The sequence below is a fragment of the Andrographis paniculata genome, unplaced genomic scaffold, assembly GCF_009805555.1.
Source record: "Andrographis paniculata isolate CXL003 unplaced genomic scaffold, ASM980555v1 Contig83END, whole genome shotgun sequence".
In the NCBI taxonomy this organism is placed as follows: domain Eukaryota; kingdom Viridiplantae; phylum Streptophyta; class Magnoliopsida; order Lamiales; family Acanthaceae; genus Andrographis; species Andrographis paniculata.
In genome coordinates this window covers 3,971,489-3,992,283 of record NW_026137621.1, presented here as the reverse complement: position 1 = coordinate 3,992,283, position 20,795 = coordinate 3,971,489, and the positions used below count along the sequence as shown (strand labels likewise).

At 34.7% G+C, this 20,795-nt stretch overlaps 3 protein-coding genes across 6 annotated transcripts; 2 read left to right on the top strand and 1 right to left on the bottom strand.

The window, feature by feature from the left end:
- Window positions 1–1,266: 1,266 nt before the first annotated feature.
- LOC127241616 (uncharacterized) lies at window positions 1,267–3,920 on the bottom strand. The gene is made up of 2 exons (XM_051260760.1): window positions 3,868–3,920; window positions 1,267–3,765 (listed from the first exon to the last, which is right to left on the bottom strand). Exon 2 carries the CDS (start codon window positions 3,430–3,432, stop codon window positions 1,642–1,644), a length of 1,791 nt encoding a protein of 596 aa, XP_051116717.1. The 5' UTR covers window positions 3,433–3,765; window positions 3,868–3,920; the 3' UTR covers window positions 1,267–1,641.
- Window positions 3,921–6,657: 2,737 nt separating this feature from the next.
- On the top strand, window positions 6,658–12,824 carry LOC127241732 (inorganic pyrophosphatase TTM1-like). 3 transcript variants are annotated; one of them, XM_051260910.1, is made up of 12 exons: window positions 6,658–6,913; window positions 7,662–8,011; window positions 8,786–8,900; window positions 9,318–9,513; window positions 9,613–9,726; window positions 9,821–9,994; window positions 10,184–10,378; window positions 10,570–10,692; window positions 10,776–10,888; window positions 10,983–11,106; window positions 11,344–11,610; window positions 12,347–12,824. In XM_051260910.1, the coding sequence occupies exons 2-12, from the start codon at window positions 7,669–7,671 to the stop codon at window positions 12,566–12,568; spliced, it is 1,986 nt and encodes a 661-aa protein (XP_051116867.1). In that variant the 5' UTR covers window positions 6,658–6,913; window positions 7,662–7,668; the 3' UTR covers window positions 12,569–12,824. The 3 variants fall into 3 exon arrangements, with proteins under 3 accessions (XP_051116867.1, XP_051116866.1, XP_051116864.1); XM_051260909.1 differs by having other exon boundaries at window positions 6,658–6,985; XM_051260907.1 differs by lacking the exon at window positions 6,658–6,913 and adding an exon at window positions 7,034–7,105.
- Window positions 12,825–13,117: 293 nt separating this feature from the next.
- On the top strand, window positions 13,118–19,999 carry LOC127241663 (serine protease SPPA, chloroplastic-like). Of its 2 annotated transcripts, none has more exons than XM_051260817.1 (13): window positions 13,118–13,565; window positions 14,158–14,338; window positions 14,479–14,616; window positions 14,968–15,138; window positions 15,211–15,314; window positions 15,415–15,482; window positions 16,190–16,356; window positions 16,752–16,821; window positions 17,557–17,711; window positions 17,804–17,909; window positions 18,273–18,360; window positions 18,452–18,595; window positions 19,377–19,999. In XM_051260817.1, exons 1-13 carry the CDS (start codon window positions 13,269–13,271, stop codon window positions 19,605–19,607), a joined length of 1,920 nt encoding a protein of 639 aa, XP_051116774.1. In that variant the 5' UTR covers window positions 13,118–13,268; the 3' UTR covers window positions 19,608–19,999. The 2 variants fall into 2 exon arrangements, with proteins under 2 accessions (XP_051116774.1, XP_051116775.1); XM_051260818.1 differs by having other exon boundaries at window positions 13,379–13,565; window positions 14,252–14,338.
- The last annotated feature ends 796 nt before the right edge of the window (window positions 20,000–20,795 follow it).

The window sequence follows — 20,795 nt, the reverse complement described above, 5'->3', positions numbered from 1 at the left end:
TTGGTATTTATATATAATAACTTTTATTATAATAGAAAATATAGTTTTTAGTAAGACGGGCGAAAATGATAAAATAGATGCATTGAATTGGTTCAGAAAAATATAAATATTTTTTATTTTAAAACTATTAACAATATCATTATATAAAAAATATCATATTTCACTATTATTAACTTATTAAACTTCACGGCTTTAAATAGCGTATTATTAATCAATTGCCTCTAAGGGTGTGTTTGTTTGGGGGTTTGGATTTTGAATTGAGATTTAAATAGTAAAAATTTTGAATTTGAATAGTTGTATAATGTGATATAAATAAGTGTTGATGTGATATTTTGAATGTAAAATTAATTTTTAATATAATATAAAAAAATAAAAAATAAATATTTAATGTGATATTTTTTAAGGAAAAAAATGGGATGAATAATGTATTTAAAATTCTATCCCCAAACAAACACACCCTAAATGGTAACAAAAAGGTAAGAGGACAAAGCTAAAGTTATCTTTTGATAATTTTAGTTGCCACTGCTTGGGTGATTTGAACGGGACATAATGATTATGGCTGTCAATTCGTATTTTCGGGTCTTATATGTGTCGGAATGAACCATAGAGTAACAAAAAGTTGTTTTAACTTGAACTCAATCCGAATTTGAAATCTGACCCAAAATTTTAAATCCAAACACCACACAAATTTTTTTGAGTCCGGTTCGAATTGACCTGATTTAGTTTCAGGTCACCTGAAACCTCGACAAACCCGATACGGAACATACCAAAAAACTTTAAAAAAATAAATTTACCTACAAAAACAATTTTATTTTTTATTTTTTTTAATATTATATATATTCAATATAAATATTTTAAATTTAAATAATAATAATAAATAATTTTAGGTCAACTCGAAACATAAAATCCAAATCCTGATATAACCGACAAAAATGGACTTTAACACTTATAACAAGACACAAAATAATTGAATTTAAGTCAAATAATTCGTCATGATTATGTATATGAATTGACACGAACCCGAGCAATAATAAACAAATCAAGTTAGAGTTGAAATTTTCAACTTGAATCCAACACAACAATCCGATTATAATATATACGTAAAATAACTATAATTTGATAATTAAACCTCATATTCCATCTTAAATAATTCAACTGTAGTTTACTATACACATTATAATATAACCGACAAAAACTAACATAATGTGATAGAACAAGAAATAATTAGATCTAGATAAAGAACTTCGATCCAATTATGTACACGGATCAACACAAATTCAACACAATATTAAGCGGATCAACACAAATCCGACATCCTAATAAACTGACAGAACGAGATAGAATTGAATAATTTAATCTATTTAAAATACTCAACCAAATCTAACAGAAAACCATAGCAGACCTACAAAAAAGCAACCTAAAATTAAAATTTAAACTCAATCCTCCTACATCAAGAATTCAATGCATAAAAAGCTCTATTCGAACATTACAACAAACACACAGAGAAGTTAGAACAATGCATATCAAGTGAAAAAAACAACTAACAGTCGCAGATTCATAACAAAACACATCATCCAAATCTCAAAGAATAACAAAGAAACAAACATGAAGAATACAAGAGAAAGATCAAGTGTACCTTAGTCACAACAGCTTGTGTGTCAACCTGATCATAAACGAATTCACAGCAGCAGCTTCCAAAACAATCCACGAAGACTCGAACAGCTCGTGAAAATACTCGGCTCCCGTCTCCGCTGCCGCGCTCCGGAACGCAATCCCGAAAGCATTCCCCTGAACCGCGCCGAGCCGCGGCTTCCCGCAAACGCCGACGATCAAAACCTTCTGGTGTTCCTCCATGTAGCAAACGCAGACAAGAGGCTTCATCCTCGCGCCCTTTTCGCGTAACGCGTCCATCAGAAAGTACCCGAATTTCGTCAAAGCTTGAGGGTGGCATAGCAGAGTTGCGTCGGCAGAGTCCTCGAGTTTCACCCAACGAAACTTGCTCCCGCTTCTTATCGATCCTTTTTTCGTAATCGCCGTGCTGCCCTGTCGAAGAACCGCCCGTTGCACCTTAATCGCCTGCAGCATTCCCGTTTCGAGCTTGTCGAGCTTCGTTAACGACAGGGCGTCGTACGCTATCCCGAACTGCTTCGACCCGGAGGAGCCATCGGGTTCGACGGATGATTCTAGAAGGGCTGTGACTCCGTGGACAACGTCTGCCGCGGAGACTTTCGAACTGTAGCCGTGTAGAAGCAAGAAGCCGCGGTAATAAAAGTCCGTTAGCCCGAACTCAGGGAGATACCGTTCAAACATTTCTTTCATGCTCCGTTTGATCTCGACGTTCATGTACTGGAATTTCTGTTTGCATTCGTCCCTCGCGAACCCCATTCGAGCTAAAAGAAGCTGCAGCTTTTTCAATCCGGTGTCGCTCCACGTCTTCAGTTTTGTCGCGATGTACGACGAGCAAAGCATTGAGTCGAACAAGTTCCATTCTTGCAGAAGCATCAGCCTCGGCTCGTCCTCGTAGGCGATTCTAGAAGCATCCGGAACCATCACCTTCGTCCCGTCCTTGAGAGTGACGGAAGTAACTGCGTCGAGATTGCCTGAGCTGTTGATGTGCTGCTCGAGTTCCATTACGCCGGCGTGGTACCTCTCGTCGGTTAATCTCTCGTGCACGAACTGATCGGTTAAGGAGACGCAGGCCAGCCAGAGTAGCTCGTTTACATTCTTTCGCAACGAATGGGCAAGCTCGTACATCAAGCAACCCGACGGCTTCCCATGGAACGTCCCCATGTAATAATACTCACGCTTTAATTTTCTGAATAGCTTAACCGGATTCGTCTCGTCCTCGACTGATAATCTTCTCCTCTTTCTACTAGCATCGCGACCGCCTTCGTCGTCGCTATCACTCCCATTTTCGTCGTCGCTGTCTGATTCATCTTCGATCTCGTCTTCGCTGTTCATATCGCTGGCGTTAGCGAGTGCTGATACATCAAAATCGTATGCTAGATCAGCTTGATGTTCATCATCCTTGGTGTAGAGGACAATTACTCGATCATTCTGACTGTTCAGATTGTGTAGATGGATCGGCCTGTGGCTGTCGACGACGAATACCTTAGCTGAATGTCCGATTTCCAGATCCTTCCTAAGATCTCTATGACAACCCCAATTGATCAACAGAATTGTTATAGGCTCATCTGAGGCTGACCTCAAATTTGGACCTGCATACTTGTGGATTTCCTTGAAGCTAGAAACAGGATAACAAGCATATCTAATTGAATCGGATTCGAGAACGTGTCCTATAATTCTCAATGCACAGAGTGAATCTACATCTGAAGTTGAGGGGAAAATAAGCAGGGGAGAAGACGAAGATGAACCCATGGCGGATTCTCTCAGCCGACTGTAAAACGATTCGATATTTTGCTCCCTCACCATAAATTATCGAATCGAGAATCTAAAATTCTACAACAATAAAAGGAAGAACAGAACGCACACACAATTTTTTCCCGCCGACAACTTTTTTCAATCTCTCATTAAACAGTGGAATCCGACAATCAAGGTTGCAAATTCATAAAAACCAGACGGTATGAATGCATAAATTGCACAGAACGTGCTCAGTTGTTGAAGCGAATCGCATTGACTGGCTCGAACGATGAGCGATCGATTCAATGGATCAAAATTAGGGTTTTGCAAATGTACCTGGAAGGAGTAAATTAAAATTGGCAGCCGATTTTGGGCGCTGCGCTTCTCCTCCGATCTGAAGAGGAACTGGAGTAAGGAAAGAGTTCGAATCAAATTTGAGATTCAGTAAACAGTTTCGCCGAAATGATTTGAAAGATTAAGAACAAAATTTTCGAAATTTTGAACAACCGCCGAGAAAAGGCGCGGAAATTTGGGTTGGAATCGAAATTTTCTCTCAGGACGGAAATGCCCACCGCCAAAAAAAAAATGTCCAGATCTGGAATTAATAGACACCACGTACTAAGGCCTTGTATATATACGTATTTTTTAAAACTTCGAAATTTTTTTATTGATAGTATTTTTATCTTTTTAAAACAAATGTTATATCAATACAATTTTTTTATAAAAATATTGTGGTTTGAAATTAAATTTTGATTTAAATTGTTATTTAAATATTATTTTAATTTAATGTTTATACAATAAAATGTTATAGAGAAGAATGACATTTACTTCTTTTTTTTTGCAAGTAAATTTTTTAATATTATTATTATAAAAATGCCCCTATTAAATTGTGTGATATAAAAATAATGGTATTGTGTAATATGTTATCGGATAAAATTATCTATTTTTTTTATTAAAAAAATATAGATAAAGTTATATAGAAGAAATTCCAGAGTTTATTTTTCTTTTTTTCTTTGGCATTGGTTTTTATTATTAGATTTAAAATGTTACAAATTTTTTATGACGATCATAAACATCAAAATATTTAGGGCATCTCCAACCCAGCGCCTTTAAGGCGGTGGGTTGTCATTTTTGGCATGGGATCCAACGTAAAAAATTGGCGTTGCTACAGTGCAACGCCAATATAATGGATTTAATTTTCAATTTGTTTTTTAAATTAAATTTTTATTTTTTAAAATTTTATTTTAAATTATAAAAATAAAAAGTTATTTTAAATATAGGAAAAATTGAATATTTGAAAAATGAAGTTATGGTTGGAGTAAAATTACCGTAGCAACTGCATATTTGAAGTTTTGGATAAATAGAGTTGATGAGTTGGAGATGATCTTAGAGAAAAAAGTAATTTTAGTAATATGTACACAAGCCTGTTTACAACATGATTGTATTTATTGTATTCTTTTGTAGATTTTATTATAAATTTTACTTTAAAAAAAAAAAAAACTTTCTAAAAAAACATCGAATTTAATTAATTATTTTAATATTATAGTAAAAATGTATTTTAATTTAAAATTTATATTTAAATCTATTTATACAATTTTAAATAATTATTTAAATTTAATTTTTTTGCTATTTAAAATTTCAAATTCACGAAAGAACATATACTTAGGGTGTGTTTGTTTGAGGGTTTGAATTTTGAGTTAGGATTTGAATAGTAAAAATTTTGAATTTGAATAGTTGTATGATATGATATAACTAGGTATTGATGTGATGTTTTGAATGTAAAATTCATTTTTAATATAATATAAAAAATAAAAAATAGGTGTTTGATTTGATATTTTTTGAGGAGAAAAATAAAATAAATAGTACAAATCTTCACAGATCCTTCAAACAAACACACCCTTACTATACTTTTTTAGATACATGGGTATGTGTACATATACATTGGTGTATTTGGAATATAATTTCAAAATAAATACTTATATAATTTTGAAGGGAATAGTATTAAATTTTAGTTATTTAGATATTATATAAAACTAAATTTATTAATAAGAAAATAAAGTATGAAAGTTTTTGATGATTTTGAGTAAATTTTAATTTAGGTTTAAAATTAAAATTATTATTATATGGTTCCATAAATTTTAATAAAAGTTTAGTAAAAAAAAACTCAAAACAAAGCAAATCAATGCTATTTATTTTACAAAATGTTATTTTAATATACTATTTAACTTAAAATTTGACTAAATATAAAATATGTAAAGTAAAATGCAACATACACAAATAGAAAAAAGGTTAATTGTATTGAGTTGAAAAATACTCATTCCGTCCAGTGGCGTTCGCTTTTTACAAGTACATTTTTAAATATTAGTATTATATTGAATTGTAATAAAAATGACAAAAATACACCTATCAGTACGGTGTAATATAAAAGTAAAAATTTATATAATATTTATGGTAACTTTGTTTTTGAACGGACAAAAATAGAAAATATGACGAAGGGAATATTAATTTTTAACTTAAAATATCCGTATTAAAATATTATTAAAATTAAAATTAAAATTAAAATTTAAGTTCAATTTTAAATACAAATCAATCAAACCCATTGGATGGATGTGTTCTTTATTGTTCAATTTCTTTAAACTAATAAAATCAAATTCACATTTTTATATATGTTATTTCTTTCCATTGATTCACGCATCGGGTTATGAGAGACGCTTATGATTTATTTGGCACTGATAAAGGGTGAAAATAAACAAAAGCAGTCTAATTTCTCTTAGCATGTTACATTATAAAATCCTAATAAAATTATTATTTCTTTCTACAGTGGACATAACCAATGGTATTCATTAGTTTAAAAACTATATCTTTCATGAAATATAAATATCACTTAGAGAATAAAAATTTACACAAAATAATTAATATTTATTTATTTATAATTTCATAAATTAATTTTATATTTTTTTATATATAAATAAAAATATTTATTTTTTAAAAGTTATACAAAATAAATAATACTTTATTATTTTAATTTGAACAACCAAACACAATTTGTTTATATTTATTCTTTTATAAAAGTTCATATTCAATGTAAAATATTATTTTTTATATTTTTGATATAATTTTTATATTTTTATAAAAACATTCAAATCAAAACATTAAACAAACAAAGCCGATCGTGTCCAAAAAAATCTTCTTGTTAAACTACACCGAACAAACCCATTATAATATTATTATCCATATAAAATGTCGTTGACAATAAATGATTCTAAGTAGAGTAATTAACATGAGGCGAGAAGCAATAAATGAATTGGGTGTATCATCAGCGTCAGCGGTGGGTCAAAAACTGCACCGGAAACAGAAGCTATGTCACAGTGAGTGATGTAAGCTTAGCTTTACAGCGTAGGAATCCGTTTCGAGTCGGTTTTCCCGCAGATTTTCCGCCTTTACTGCTTCTCCAGAACCTTCGAGGGCTTGCTAGCGTGTCGCCGCTACAACTGAAGCGGTGCCAAGCGGTTTGGTTGATTGTTTAATTGCTCGGGAATTCCGCTGCATTTCTGTATGCCTTTACACTTCGTCTAACTAATTAGGCGATATTTTCTATGAATCCTTGTCTTCTTTGGCTGTATAGGTATATATATGTATATATGTATATATTTTCTTGCTTCAGTTTGATTGTGCTTTGCTTATAATCATATTGAATTCAGGATTTTCTGAGAATGGTCTTTGGTTTCGGATCATTTGTTTTTTGGTGGGTGAACGAACTGGTGGATTGTTAGCGAACAAATTTCACGTTTGGTGTTGTTTTGATTTATTGAATTTCTTTGTTTGTGTGAGTTGAATGTTAGTCGGTGGAGGCTCGGATTGTGTGATATGTTGTGTATTGATGAGTGATTTTTGGGGGAAAATTGAGAAGAATGTGTTGTATAGAAGCTGTTTGGATATCAAGCTTTGTCATTAATGGCGTGGGGATGTGGTTTTCTAGGGTTTAGGTAGATCTAGAACACTTCAATTGAAAAGGAGTTCATAAATTAGGAAATCGGTGATCTATAGGTATTAGTATAGGTTAGTAGTGAAATAAATTTATGGATAAATTTTCAAAGAGATTTGAGACAATTATATTAGAAACCATGCCATATGATCATCACCAAAATCTACCATGTGATAGAAGTATGCCATTTTTGTGGTGTCTGATATGCTACGGGCATGATCATGGAGTTTCTCTAAAACTTGATGCTTTACTTCAAAATGCTCCTGCTAATATGCTTTTATAATTAGATCGTCTTCATTTTTATGTTTTCTTCCAGCTTCAATATGGCGCAAGATACTGTTCCTAGCAGTATTGATTCACCGAGGAGACGGTCAGGTCTATTGAGAGACCAAATTCAGTTGGTTAAGAAAAGGGATAGTGATCGTTATGAAATTGCCCCGATCCCAGATTCCTTGTCGTTTGAGAAGGGCTTTTTTGTTGTTGTTCGTGCATGCCAGTTGTTGGCACAGAAGAATGAAGGAATGGTTTTAGTTGGGGTAGCAGGTCCCTCGGGAGCTGGAAAGACGGTTTTCACTGAAAAGATCCTCAACTTCATGCCAAGCGTTGCTATTATAAATATGGATAACTACAACGATGGATCCCGCATTGTTGATGGCAACTTTGATGGTAAACGTTGCCTTCGAAACTCCATTTGCAGTCTTTTTAAACTCTTGCGTGTAAAAGCTGATTAATCTGTTGCTTTGTGATGAACTCGATTCAGCGAGAAATTTTATTCTAAGCTCATCTTGGAAAGTGATACGATTTTATTTTGAAATGATCAGCAGTTTTTCGTATAAAGCAGTCGTGTGTTTGTTAGATCTTGTTTTATTATGTTAACTGAAAACCGCCTTTTGTGTCGGAAACGTAAGCTTTGTCGAATGCTGTCATTCTTTTGTCGCATTCAACTGTTAATCTAGTTTTTTGCTGCTAGAAATAAATGATCGACTGACGTGCTCGTTAAGATTGCGTACTTGGTTTTGTTCCTTGTCGTCATGCACTATCGTTGTCCCTTATGCACATGGTGAAGATAATAATCATCTGCATGTATTCATTAGATTCCAGGTCTGTGCTGTGATCTAGTATATTTTGGTTGTCGATGTACAAAATATAATTATCTTTCAGATGTTAACTTCTATCTATCCTAAATTTGTATATCCAGTGTTCAATCAATTCATTTAATTTCTTCGAAAAAGAATTTGATATAAATGGTCTCTAAATATTAAATTGTAGGTTTTGATCTTATTGTAGACATCATACCATGCTGTGTGGATAACAGTTTTAGTGGATTATTGTTGTGACGATTTATACATAATACATTATAGTTCTGCTAGAGCTTGTGGTCCATTACCTGCTTCTGAATATATCTGAATTTAACTATACTGCTTCATGTCTTCTTAACAGATCCGCGCTTGACTGACTACGAGACTCTGCTTGAGAACATCCGTGGTCTCAAAGAAGGAAACCCTGTCCAGATTCCGATATATGATTTTAAGACTAGCACTCGTGTGGGCTACAGGTTACGCCATTTCCAGCTTATAAATGATTTGCATCGTTCCTGCTACATTCTGCATTCTATATTATTATATTATATAGTAATGGGAAGATTAGGTTTTCTATTGATTATTGAACACTTAGAGTAATAGTGATGTCAGCTGGACATGTATGAGAACTAGAAATAACTATGAAGTGGTCTCTTTACAAGGACAATGTAATCATTACATGTGAGATGAAGAAGATAGCTTGAAATTCATCAATTATAGTTATTCAACTGTCAAAAAGTTTCTTGTTCTCTCCTTGTAGGTTATGCAGAAGTGTGTTGTTTTGGGAAACTACTCGATACGATGCTATTTCTCAATTTGGATATAATATTTCCACCATCATTAATATCTTTGTGTTCTTAACAAATTACTACAATTGGCTTTTCTTTTTGTAGGACTTTGGAAGTTCCTACTTCTCGGATCGTTATCATTGAAGGAATATATGCCTTGAGTGATAAAATACGGCCTTTGCTAGACCTCCGCGTTTCTGTCACTGGAGGAGTACACTTTGATCTTGTTAAACGTGTTTTGAGAGACATTCAACGTGCCGGACAGGAACCTGAAGAGATAATTCATCAGATATCAGAAACCGTGTGCAATTGTTCCCATTATATGCTTCACTGATATGTAGTCACATACACACACCTTTCTAATATGTACTTGAATCATTGATATTATCATTGCATACAGGTATATCCGATGTACAAAGCTTTTATAGAGCCGGATCTACAAACAGCTCACATAAAGATCACCAACAAATTTAATCCGTTCTCTGGATTTCAGAACCCCACATATATACTAAAGGTGGGGTCTCTTTTTCTTCTTGTTATACCAAGACTAAACAGCATGTGTGCCTATATCACGTTATTTACGGCTTGGTATTCCATATGTTTTATAGTCGACAAGGTCAGTGACCGAGGATCAAATTAAGGCTGTACTTCCTGGCGAATATAGAGAAACTACAGAGGAAACTTATGATATATTTCTCCTCCCACCTGGTGAAGATCCTGAGGCATGCCAATCGTATCTGAGGATGAGAAACCGTGATGGCAAGTACAATCTCATGTTCGAGGTTTGTTAGTAACTCAGAGTTTCTTATATTTCTTCCTTATTCCTTAACCCTGTTGCATTCTTTGATTTTATTTTTACCTCATAGATGTTTGTTTTTAGATTGCCTTTTTGTGTCAAATAAATGGAATCTTCTGAAAGCAAATGAGTTGATGAACATTAAATTAGATAGTAATATTACATAGTTTTGCAGGAATGGGTCACTGATAGTCCCTTCATTATATCACCTCGGATTACTTTTGAAGTTAGTGTCCGTCTTCTTGGTGGGCTGATGGCACTAGGATACACAATTGCATCCATTCTGAAGAGAAGCAGCCATGTCTTCGCCACTGATAAAGTTTGCATTAAAACTGATTGGTTGGAGCAACTAAATCGCAAATATGTCCAGGTATAGATTGAGCCGTCCTCTTAAGTTGTATGGATGTATTGTCGATCAAGAATACTATTGGGTTGCAATTTTTATTTTTTATCTCCTTGTTCGAATTTCATTTCTGTTTCACACGATTCACTGTGGATTCCACGAGTAATTTTGTCCCTTTATTGTTGTTTGCCACTGCAATTGTGGTTGCTTTGTGATAGGTACAAGGAAGAGACCGTCTCTACGTAAAATATGTTGCTGAGGAGCTTGGCTTGGAGGGTTCTTACATCCCTCGAACATACATAGAACAGATTCAGTTGGAGAAACTCATAAATGATGTCATGGTTCGATATATATTTAAATAACTAGTTATTGTTTATTATTCATTCTTCATTATCTTCAAGTCTCATCCTATAATGAACCACAGGCACTTCCTGATGATTTGAAGACAAAGCTCAGCATAGACGATGATGCGGGCTCAAGTCCTAAAGAAGCTCTATCCCGAGCTTCTGCTGACAGGAGAATGAAGTTCCTCAATCGGTATACTTTGCCAACGGGCAAAATCTCCTAATAAATAACTATAATTTTTCTTTATATTTATCAGTATCTGAAATATACTTTTTACCATCTACAGTGGGGGTTCACAGTCATACTCGACACAGCGTGATAAGAATCTAAGCAAGCTGACAAAACTTGCTGTGAATAATCGGAGGTATGATGGGAGAGGCCCGGATTCACCAGCTCCACTTGCTACTCAGGTAACTATCACTGTGGGCAACACTTTTTTAAGGTTTCTTGTATGATTGATTAGTTTCAGCCATTGTTAGTTATTGCTCGGATTGATCCTTTTTGCCTCTATAAGCATCAATCTATGCCATCTCTCTCTATCTATATATTTATATATGTATATATATAAACATTTCGACCTGTGATAATGATTGTCGTATATCATATGTGGTGAATCTCTTCCTTATCATTCTCGACACTTGTTTCAGGGCATGGTTACGCAGCTGACTGAACAGATATCTACACTGAATGAGCGAATGGATGAGTTCACATCACGAATCGACGAACTCAACTCAAAAATATCGGCCAGGAAAGTGTCTGCCAGCCAACAAAATTTGGCATTGCAGGCTGAAGCTTGCAACGCCACAGCGCCAAACTCTTTCTTCGTTTCTGGTAATGGCCCTTTGTCTGGTTCGATTCTGCCCAATTCTTCCTCATCTCCTCAACTGGCAAGAGAATCGCCTTTCATGGAAGAGGTAATTCCGAATCTATTTCATGCTCTTTTGAATGTTTTAAGGAAAAATACTTATTTCAATCTCACTAGAAATTCCCAATTCGACTAGTTAATAATGTTTTTGTTCTTCTCATATAATTGACAGTACTTCCGATTTTAGTATCAAACTTTTGATGGTTAATAAATACGTTGTGGGACTAAAATTGGTGCAAACTAGATTCAATTAAGATAATCGAACCAAGATTTTAAACTAGTTGGACTACAGCCGAATTAGGGATTCTATTGCAACTTAAAACGCTAGTTTACTTTACTTTTTCATTTACATATATATGTTCTTCTCTACTCGTAGAATCATATTCTTCATATCATTCGATTATTATGTTATGGAGCATTACTGTGAAATTATTTACCTGGATACATATAGATATTCGTTTAGATCATGTGCTAAATATATTTTCAAATTGGGCCATTGAATACCATAAAGTATATGTAAAAAACTATTGAATTATGATGTAGGAATTTTGAATCAAAGAAGTATTTAGCGGTGTTGAAAATAACTGTTTTAACACAGGATCCAAATTGTTCATAACATATAAAGAGAACTCAATAGGTCAAAAACTATAACTATTTCTTGTAAAAACACACTTTTATTTCACATGCACACTCGGGTGTCCTTCTCTCTATGAATAATCAAGAACATTCGCAGGCTCGATTCTGTAGAACATTAATTCTTACAAAGTTCTTTCATTTGGACACAGGTACTGCTTATATCTCGCGGGCAGCGACAAATGTTGCATCAAATAGACAACCTCAGCAGTCTCCTCCATGAACACTTCGGGGAGAGGTCTCAGCAAGGACGGGTGAATCAACGAGGTGGTGGATCTTCGGATTTTGGATCCATCGGCATTCCGTTACTTGTTTCCTTGGCTGTTGGAGGTATCGGTATCTTTCTGCTCAAATCGGTGTCGAAATCTAAATGAAGAAAGGACACCTTAGCTTACTGTTATGTTTATTACAAGGGGACTTTTTAGTACATCTGCATAATATATTTCTGTTCTGTTCTGTTCTGTTCTGTTCTGTGTCCTGTGTGTTGTAAGAAGATATTTGCAGTGTAATAAGTTGTATGTATTGTGTATGTATGTATAACTCCGCTTAAGACCTATGCTATGTGTTCATGTATTTATTCCCTGTCATTTCTGTTAGTTATTTTATTTTATTTTATTTTTGGGTTTGTTATGGTTGTGTTTGGTTTTGTGATTTCATTTTGATTTTTAGTTTAAGATTTGGATGTGTTTGTTACTTTGTTGGTCGCTCTGAAAGTTTAGTTTCTTGTTTGAAATATTAAAATTATAAATCGAAATAATGGTTTGATAGTATAATATATGAACGCAATGTATATAATTATTTTTTAATATAATATAAAAATAATAAATAAATCATTATAACGTTATTTATATAGTATGATACAAAATATTCAAATTTAAAATTTTTATATTCAAATCAAAATTGAAAATACAAATTACCAAACAAAGACACCAAGATCTTTCAATTATTTTTGTTGGCAATTCCATTGTCGGTACAAATCACAAAATACCGCTAACCGATAGCGCCGGCGCTGCCATGAGCCTTGACTCTACTTCTACAAGAAGCTGAAACTGAGCCGAGCCGAGCCGTGAGAAGATGTGGAAGCTTCTTCTTTCGTACGGTCACCGCTACGGTTCCATCTCCGGCGATCATTTCTCCGCCGTTATTCACCGGCGCGCCTATCTGATCGTCCATCATTTCGCAACACTTCCATCCGGAGGCGAATTGGCGAGTGCCAGCAGAGATCGTGACGGAAAGTATCCGCGTGGTGAATTCGTTTACAATCAGCGTAGCCGGTGGGAGAACTTCACTCAGAAAACGAGGTTGTTCTTTGCTTTCCCATGGGAACGCTTCAAGAATGGGAGTGTTCTCAAGATGACGCTGCGTGGAGAGGTTATAACTTATAAGTTGATTTTATTTACGTTTTCTTTTTGTTTTCTGCTATGTTCTAAGAGGTTTGATTTGTTCTATAACGCCATTTACGTGACATTTGTTTCTATTAGAATTCTTTAGTGTATTATTCGATTATCCTAGATTTAAATCGTGTCAATAATTTTTTTTTAAAGTGTTTATCATACGATCCATTCGATTATAGGTTTATTCATTTTGATTCTCTATCCCTAATTTTCAAAATTCCCAAACAATTACACCTCAACGAGGAAGAGATTCTGAGGGATTGGTGATGAACATTTTAAGGGCGTGTTTGTTGGTGACTTGATGTGTTTATTTTTAGGTTTGTTTGGCTGATTAGATTTGATCTTTTTAAAATTGAGAATATGTTTTGAATTTGATGTTTTAATCCTGAATTAGGGACACAGTGTTATAGATTTTGAGTGTGATTTTCAGATAAAAGAATATATTGACTTTGGTGTAAACAATGGAGAAAACACAAACAAACACACCCTTAGCTACTGAGCTTGAATTCTCTTGTTATCACTGGATTGGTTTGATGTACAGTTAAAACATGTGCATTGCTTTATGTTAGATAACTGATCAGCTAAGGAGCTTCCCAAGAGCACTATCTTTGCCTCAAATTTGTGAGAATTTCGATAAAGCAGCTTACGACCCTCGTGTGGCAGGCATTTACCTCCATTTGGATTCTTTAAATTGTGGTTGGGGGAAGCTAGATGAGATTCGGAGGCATGTGTTAAATTTTAGGAAATCAGGTAGAGTAGCTGAACTCTTTTGTTCTGCTCACTTTGCAATGTAGTCGTCTTTTTTAGCTTTTGATGTTACCTCCTTTCAGTTTGTGCTAAATAACATGCAGCAGATAATTTATTCTCATAACACATGTTGAAATTTATAGGTAAGTTCATCATAGGCTATGTGCCGACCTGTGGAGTGAAAGAGTACTATATTGGCTGTGCTTGTGAAGAGCTCTATGCTCCACCGACTGCTTATGTTGAATTGTATGGATTACTTGTTCAGTCATCATTTTTTGGAGGTAAGTTGGTTCGAAATTCCGGTAGTAATATTTTATTACTATGTGCAATTTTACTATTGATCTGGCAATGAGATTGCCTTGACAAATTATGGTTGATTTGAACTCCAATTTGTAACTATATAATCGCATGCGATCGTTACTATTCAATGCAATGAACAATGCTGCAATGGGTTAATATAATTGATCTTTGAATTTCTTCTGGTTCGAAACTTGACATTTATTCACCTTAATTCCTGTTTTGATAGAGTGAGTTATTTTTACTAATTAAAGAGATTCTATATTTGTGTCCAATACCTTGTGAGTTGTGACAATTTCTAACTACCTCCATTTTGACCTCAAATTGCTTTCTAGGTGTTCTTGAGAAGATTGGGATTGAAGCACAGGTCCAACAGATTGGTAAATACAAGGCTGCGGGAGAGCCATTGACCCGGAAAAGTATGTCTGATGAGCAACGTGAAATGCTGACTGCTCTGCTTGAAAACATCTACACAAACTGGATTGACAAAATTTCGCTTGCGAAAGGTGCCATTGAACTCATTGACATGGTCTGATACTTGGTGATAATTTTAGTAATTTAATTTTTGTTATCTACAGGTAGAAAAAAAGAAGAGATTGAAAATTTTGTAAACCAAGGAGAGTATCAAATCGAAAGAATGAAAGAAGAGGGCTTAATAACAGATATTAAATATGAGGATGAGGTAACCCCTCAGTGAAAAGTTCAGACTTAGTGAAATTCTCCTTTAGTTACGTAGATTGTATTACCTCATTTTGTTGATCACAATCTTTCTTGGATTTCAGGTGATGTCATTGCTGAAAAAACGAATGGGAATTCCAAGTACAAATGTACTCCCAACAGTTGATTACAGGTAACTGCTTACATTATTGTTCTCAAGTCACTTGTCAAAAATGTTGTTTGGTACCATACTATACGAGTATAATTATGATAAACGGCCTTAACCTCTTCAGATGCTTTCTGTTCTTGCAGTTGAAAACGATCATATAATTTTTCCCAGTGATTTATTTTATTAGTATTGTAAGATTCCCATTCTCAAATATTGTTGGTTCAGAATGATATTCCGGTGTTATACGTACCTAATAATTAAACCATCTTATACTCTTTTGCTCTTTGTACTCTCATTTCCATTTTAACACCATTAAATTTTTACAAGTTGTTGGAGTGAACTCTGCCCATGGTTCAATTGATGTTACTTTTATTTTTTAAGTGTACTGAATGGTGTGTCATCCTCGGTTTATACAATTCATTATTAATACTCAAAAGTGGAATCGTGATTCATCAAAATCTTGTTGAAAAATCCTTCATCATGGTTCAAGAAAAAACTCAATAGAATTTTACATTCAACATGATTGGAACATCAAGATTCGTAATGATGCTTAGACAAAACCAGAACTTTACTGTGCAAGGTTTACCCTATTTACTGATCTTTGTTTAGGATGGTGAGCATCCATGTAAAAACTTTCATTTGCATGCCCTTATATAAAAAACTTATGCATATATATATATATATATATGTATGTATCAAACTCCAATGCTGTTTTTGCGGAATGCGTGCAGGAAGTACTGTATTGTCAGGAAAAAGACCCTTGGCTTGGCTGGGTTCAAAGACAAGATAGCTATAATAAGAGCCTCAGGGAGCATTACCCGGACACAAGGGCGATTTAGGTCACCCACCTCAAGGATTATTGCTGATCAATTTATTCAGAAGATCCGCAGTATAAGAGGTCTGTGGTGTTTCCCAGTGAATCCTGATATAATGTTATGATGCCCTCTAATTCAATTAATTTGTGAGATGGAGTCTCTCTTTAACCAACACAAATGCCTTTCTTTCATTTTTTCAAAAATAATAAGGCTTCTTCTAATCTTCTTGATCAGATACAAGTTTATAAAATGTATAAAACCACAGTTTTTGAGGAGCTTTGTGTAGGCTATTAGAAAATATTTCAGAATACGTTCAATTCTAATAGTTTTGGAAACTCTTTGTATTCCATCTCTGATGTGTTAATTCTATAATGAGAATGACTGTTTCTTGTTTGTATTGGCTTCTTCAACAAACTTAGCTTCATCAACAAACTTAGCTTCATCAACATTGCCTCATTATTCTTTTAGTTTTTTGCAGAATCAAAAAAGTATAAAGCTGTTATCATTCGAATTGATAGCACTGGAGGAGAAGCCCTTGCTTCTGATTTGTGAGTTTCTCGATAATTATTACCTTGGTCCAATTTCTGATTTTTTATTTCAAATTCGTATATTTATTTAAAATAGCAGGGAGCTTGCAATAATTAAATAAAACTTATTAATTTGTTTGCTATGGAATAACTAAACTTTTGTCTTATCACAATGAAGAGACATTTATATTACTAGTCACTTCTTGGGGCCTTTTCGACATTATAGTTCCAAAGTGCAAACATAAGACCTAGAAGGTGCCTTCATATTTGGTACTGCTATTACATCATGGTTACAAAAACAAACAGTAACTTATCAGACCCTGCTATATATCTAAGCCATATTATCTGAAGATAATCCTGGGATATAAATAGAATGTTTCATTTTAGGTCCATAGTGGATTGATGCTTATCGTCAACAATTCGTAAGATTTATGAATGTTAGTTCCTAATTGTAGTTTGTAAGAGTCACAGTGAATCCATTAGAGTTAACTCCCATTAGATTGTTAGGTCAGGTTAGTATTCGATTGAAATAAGTCCTGTTATTATTTTCGTATTATCCAAAATTGAAACTAAGAATTGATTATTTGGTTTGGGACATGGAGAGTGTCCCTGCAGGACAGAATAAGTTAAATCACAATAAGAAATTTCTATATCAATCATTATCATGTCCATGAATATGTTTCGAGACATGCAATTGTCACTTTGAACATATATAGCATCTGATGTGGGCATGAAAGTTTCGATTTCAATGAACAGAATGTGGAGGGAAATCAAGGTTTTGGCTGCACAGATACCTGTTGTTGCATCAATGTCTGATGTAGCTGCTAGTGGAGGATACTATATGGCGATGGCTGCAGACACAATTGTTGCAGAAAATCTTACATTAACTGGTTCTATTGGAGTTGTGTCAGGTGATACTTTAGCACAATACCGAAATGTCTTGTGAAGAGAGAATTGTCGGGATTGTAGTGCTAACTGAAGTTTAGTGTTCTTCTGCTTGTAGCAAAGATCAATCTGGGAAAGCTGTATGAGTCAATTGGCTTCAACAGGGAGATCATATCAAGGGGAAAATATGCAGAATATTCAGCAGCAGAACATCGACCGTACAGGTACTCCCTTTTAGTTATGATGCAATATTTGTGGCCATCGGCGGTTCGAACCGAAGCGCCAAAATATTTTATAACTTTTTAACAGCTGGCTTATGCTTTTAAAATTTCAAAAGAAAAAGGGAAAACTGGAGATACTATCTGTTCGAATTGAAATATGGCGGTTTACGGTTTGTAAAAATATGAAATTGAATCGAAAAGTTCTAGTTCGAACTGTCGGTTTGGAATTGTTTGGGCAAGTCTACGTAATAGTTTCTCAATCTGATTCTTTACTGTGAGAATAATTTGGTTAAGTCACAGTTTGTTCCTTTATACATTTACACATTAACAGTTGTTAACTTCGATAAAATGATTTTTGATCCACAGAGCTGATGAAGCCGAACTTTTTGCCAAGAAAGCTCAGGCTCTGTACAAACAGTTTCGAGACAAGGCAGCCTTTTCGAGATCAATGACAGTACGTTTTGCAAACCATGTACATTGCCCTTTTTATGCATACCAGTGATTCTGTGAGTAGTTTCCAAAGTTCAAGTAAGAATGCATTTCAGGTAGATGAGATGGAAAAAGTTGCACAAGGGAGAGTTTGGATGGGTAATGATGCAGTTTCTCTTGGCTTGATTGATGCTATTGGTGGACTTTCTCGAGCTGTAGCAATTGCGAAAGAAAGAGCTAATATACCACAAGATAAACAGGTATGCACTGCATTTTTCACTGTTTCGATCCCTTAGCAAGTGTCAGTTTAAATTGATCTTCAGTTAAATAAATCTAATCATGTGATCTTTGCTTTGAGGTATTTTGCATAAATTCTGGTTAAAATTTTGAATATTTTGGAGTTGAAAACGTTGGTCGGATGGTGTTTTGTATAGAGTTTTTGGCTTTGAAAATAATACTTTTTGTAGCTTTTTATTTTTTTTTTACTGTAGATTTTTTATGTTTGGTTTTTAGTAATTTTTTTATATGTATTGTGCAGCTAGATTCTTTAATCGTGCATATTTTAGAATTTCAGGGTTTTGTTATTTTGTTGAATATTGTTCCGCGTAAGAAAAATATAGGAACTCCCTATACGTATGTAAGGATGAGGGACTACTTCACTTAACACCAATTAATTTTAAGTTGGAATTTCGGATTTTTTTTAACATTTTAAAAGAGGATAGCAAGAGTTGCATAAAAATAAAATAAAATAAAATAAAATAGAACTTTTAAATGTTCGAAATGTTGTAGGGGTGTGTGTTTGTTTGAGCTTTGGATTTTGAGTTGGAATTTGAACAGTAGATATTTTGAATTGAAATAGTTGTATGATATGACATTTTAAATGGAAAATAGATATTTGATTTAATATTTTTGGAGGAATGTTTTTTTTGTGAATAGTAGAAATTCTGAGAAGTTTGCACTTTAAGCTCCCCCGTAAAGGTTTCGAAATATTTGATCCCACTGACTATTCGACACCATTTCTAACACGTTGTCAAACATCAGGTGACTCTTGTGGAGCTGTCGAGGCCCTCCATATCCCCGGTTGAGTTACTGCAGGAAATGGGGAACACGATGATGGAAGCGGATGAAGCTGTTAAAGACCTGATGCATGAGATGGCAACTTCCGATGAAATTCAAGCTAGAATGGATGGCAGCCTGTTCGAGAAACTCGCAGGATCTTCTGCTGCTCAATCCACATTGACTCTCATAAGAGATTGCTTGAGGTCCCTTTGATCAATCCTGCTTCTATATGGTGAATGGGAAGAACTTCACAGCATTGGTGTCGAGTAAGGTACGACATCTTTTTCGATCTTTGTTTGCGCGGCGCCGAACTGGAATTCGAAGCCCCGGGCGGGTTTCGGAAATTGGGTGGCGCCGCCACTCATTTCGACCCGGCCCTACTGCTGTTATTTGAGTTGAGTCGATCTTGTTTCCGAGCTTAACTCGAGTTTTTATAATCGAGCCGAGCTCAAGCTTAAGTATTGTCATTTATATAGTATTAATGGAAAGGAATTGGATGCTGATTAAAAACTAATCTTACGCATAAAAAAGTAGGCAGACATCATGGCATGATTTATATTGACATGACATTGTAACATACTTATATGCTCGACACGCCTAGTGCTGAGCCCTGTGCTCTCTGAAGCCTAGACCAGCCATCTTCTGTCTGCAACAAGTCTGAAGGTTTTATGCAATATGGGAGATATATGGATATATACTTGCATCGAGACATAAGCTATCAATCTGTCGTCCAATGATAAGGGGCTCGCACACTAAAGATGAATTATGATCGAGAACCCGAGGCGAAAGTGTCATATGACAATATTCTCCACCACAGGTCTCTCATACAATGCTGCACCGATATTGGTTTTTTTGCAGCGTTTAGGCTTCAGTTTATCGGCACTTGAGCATATCCTTTGTGCTCACTCTAAGTGAGGTTCCCCATAGTCAATTCATATACGGCCCATTCCCATTCCCATTCCGCCTTTCATCTTCACACAGCCTTGGGAATATTGCAGGTTGCAGCTTGCGCTTTTTACCCCAAGATCGCCTTTAACATGGTGCCTCCCGCATGAATGAAGTTGTTCTACTCTGATGCAATGACATCATCGAGCATACTCCTTCCTCAAGGAGCACTTGTACCAACTGTCCTCTCGCCCCTCTATATAACAAGCCTGAATATTCCATGCAATATGAGAAATAACAAAAGAAACATACTTGCATTGAGACATATACCATCAATCCACTCTATAGACACGTGGAACGGACCAAGGCTCAGAATTTAGGGTAAAATTGTCAATCCATGACACTAGGATGGATTTCTTTAAAATTTGTAGTTACGACGGATGAAACTACTCATGTTAATAATGATTTTATAATTATAAAATTTCTAAATTATTTTACAGTTAGAACGCATTTAGA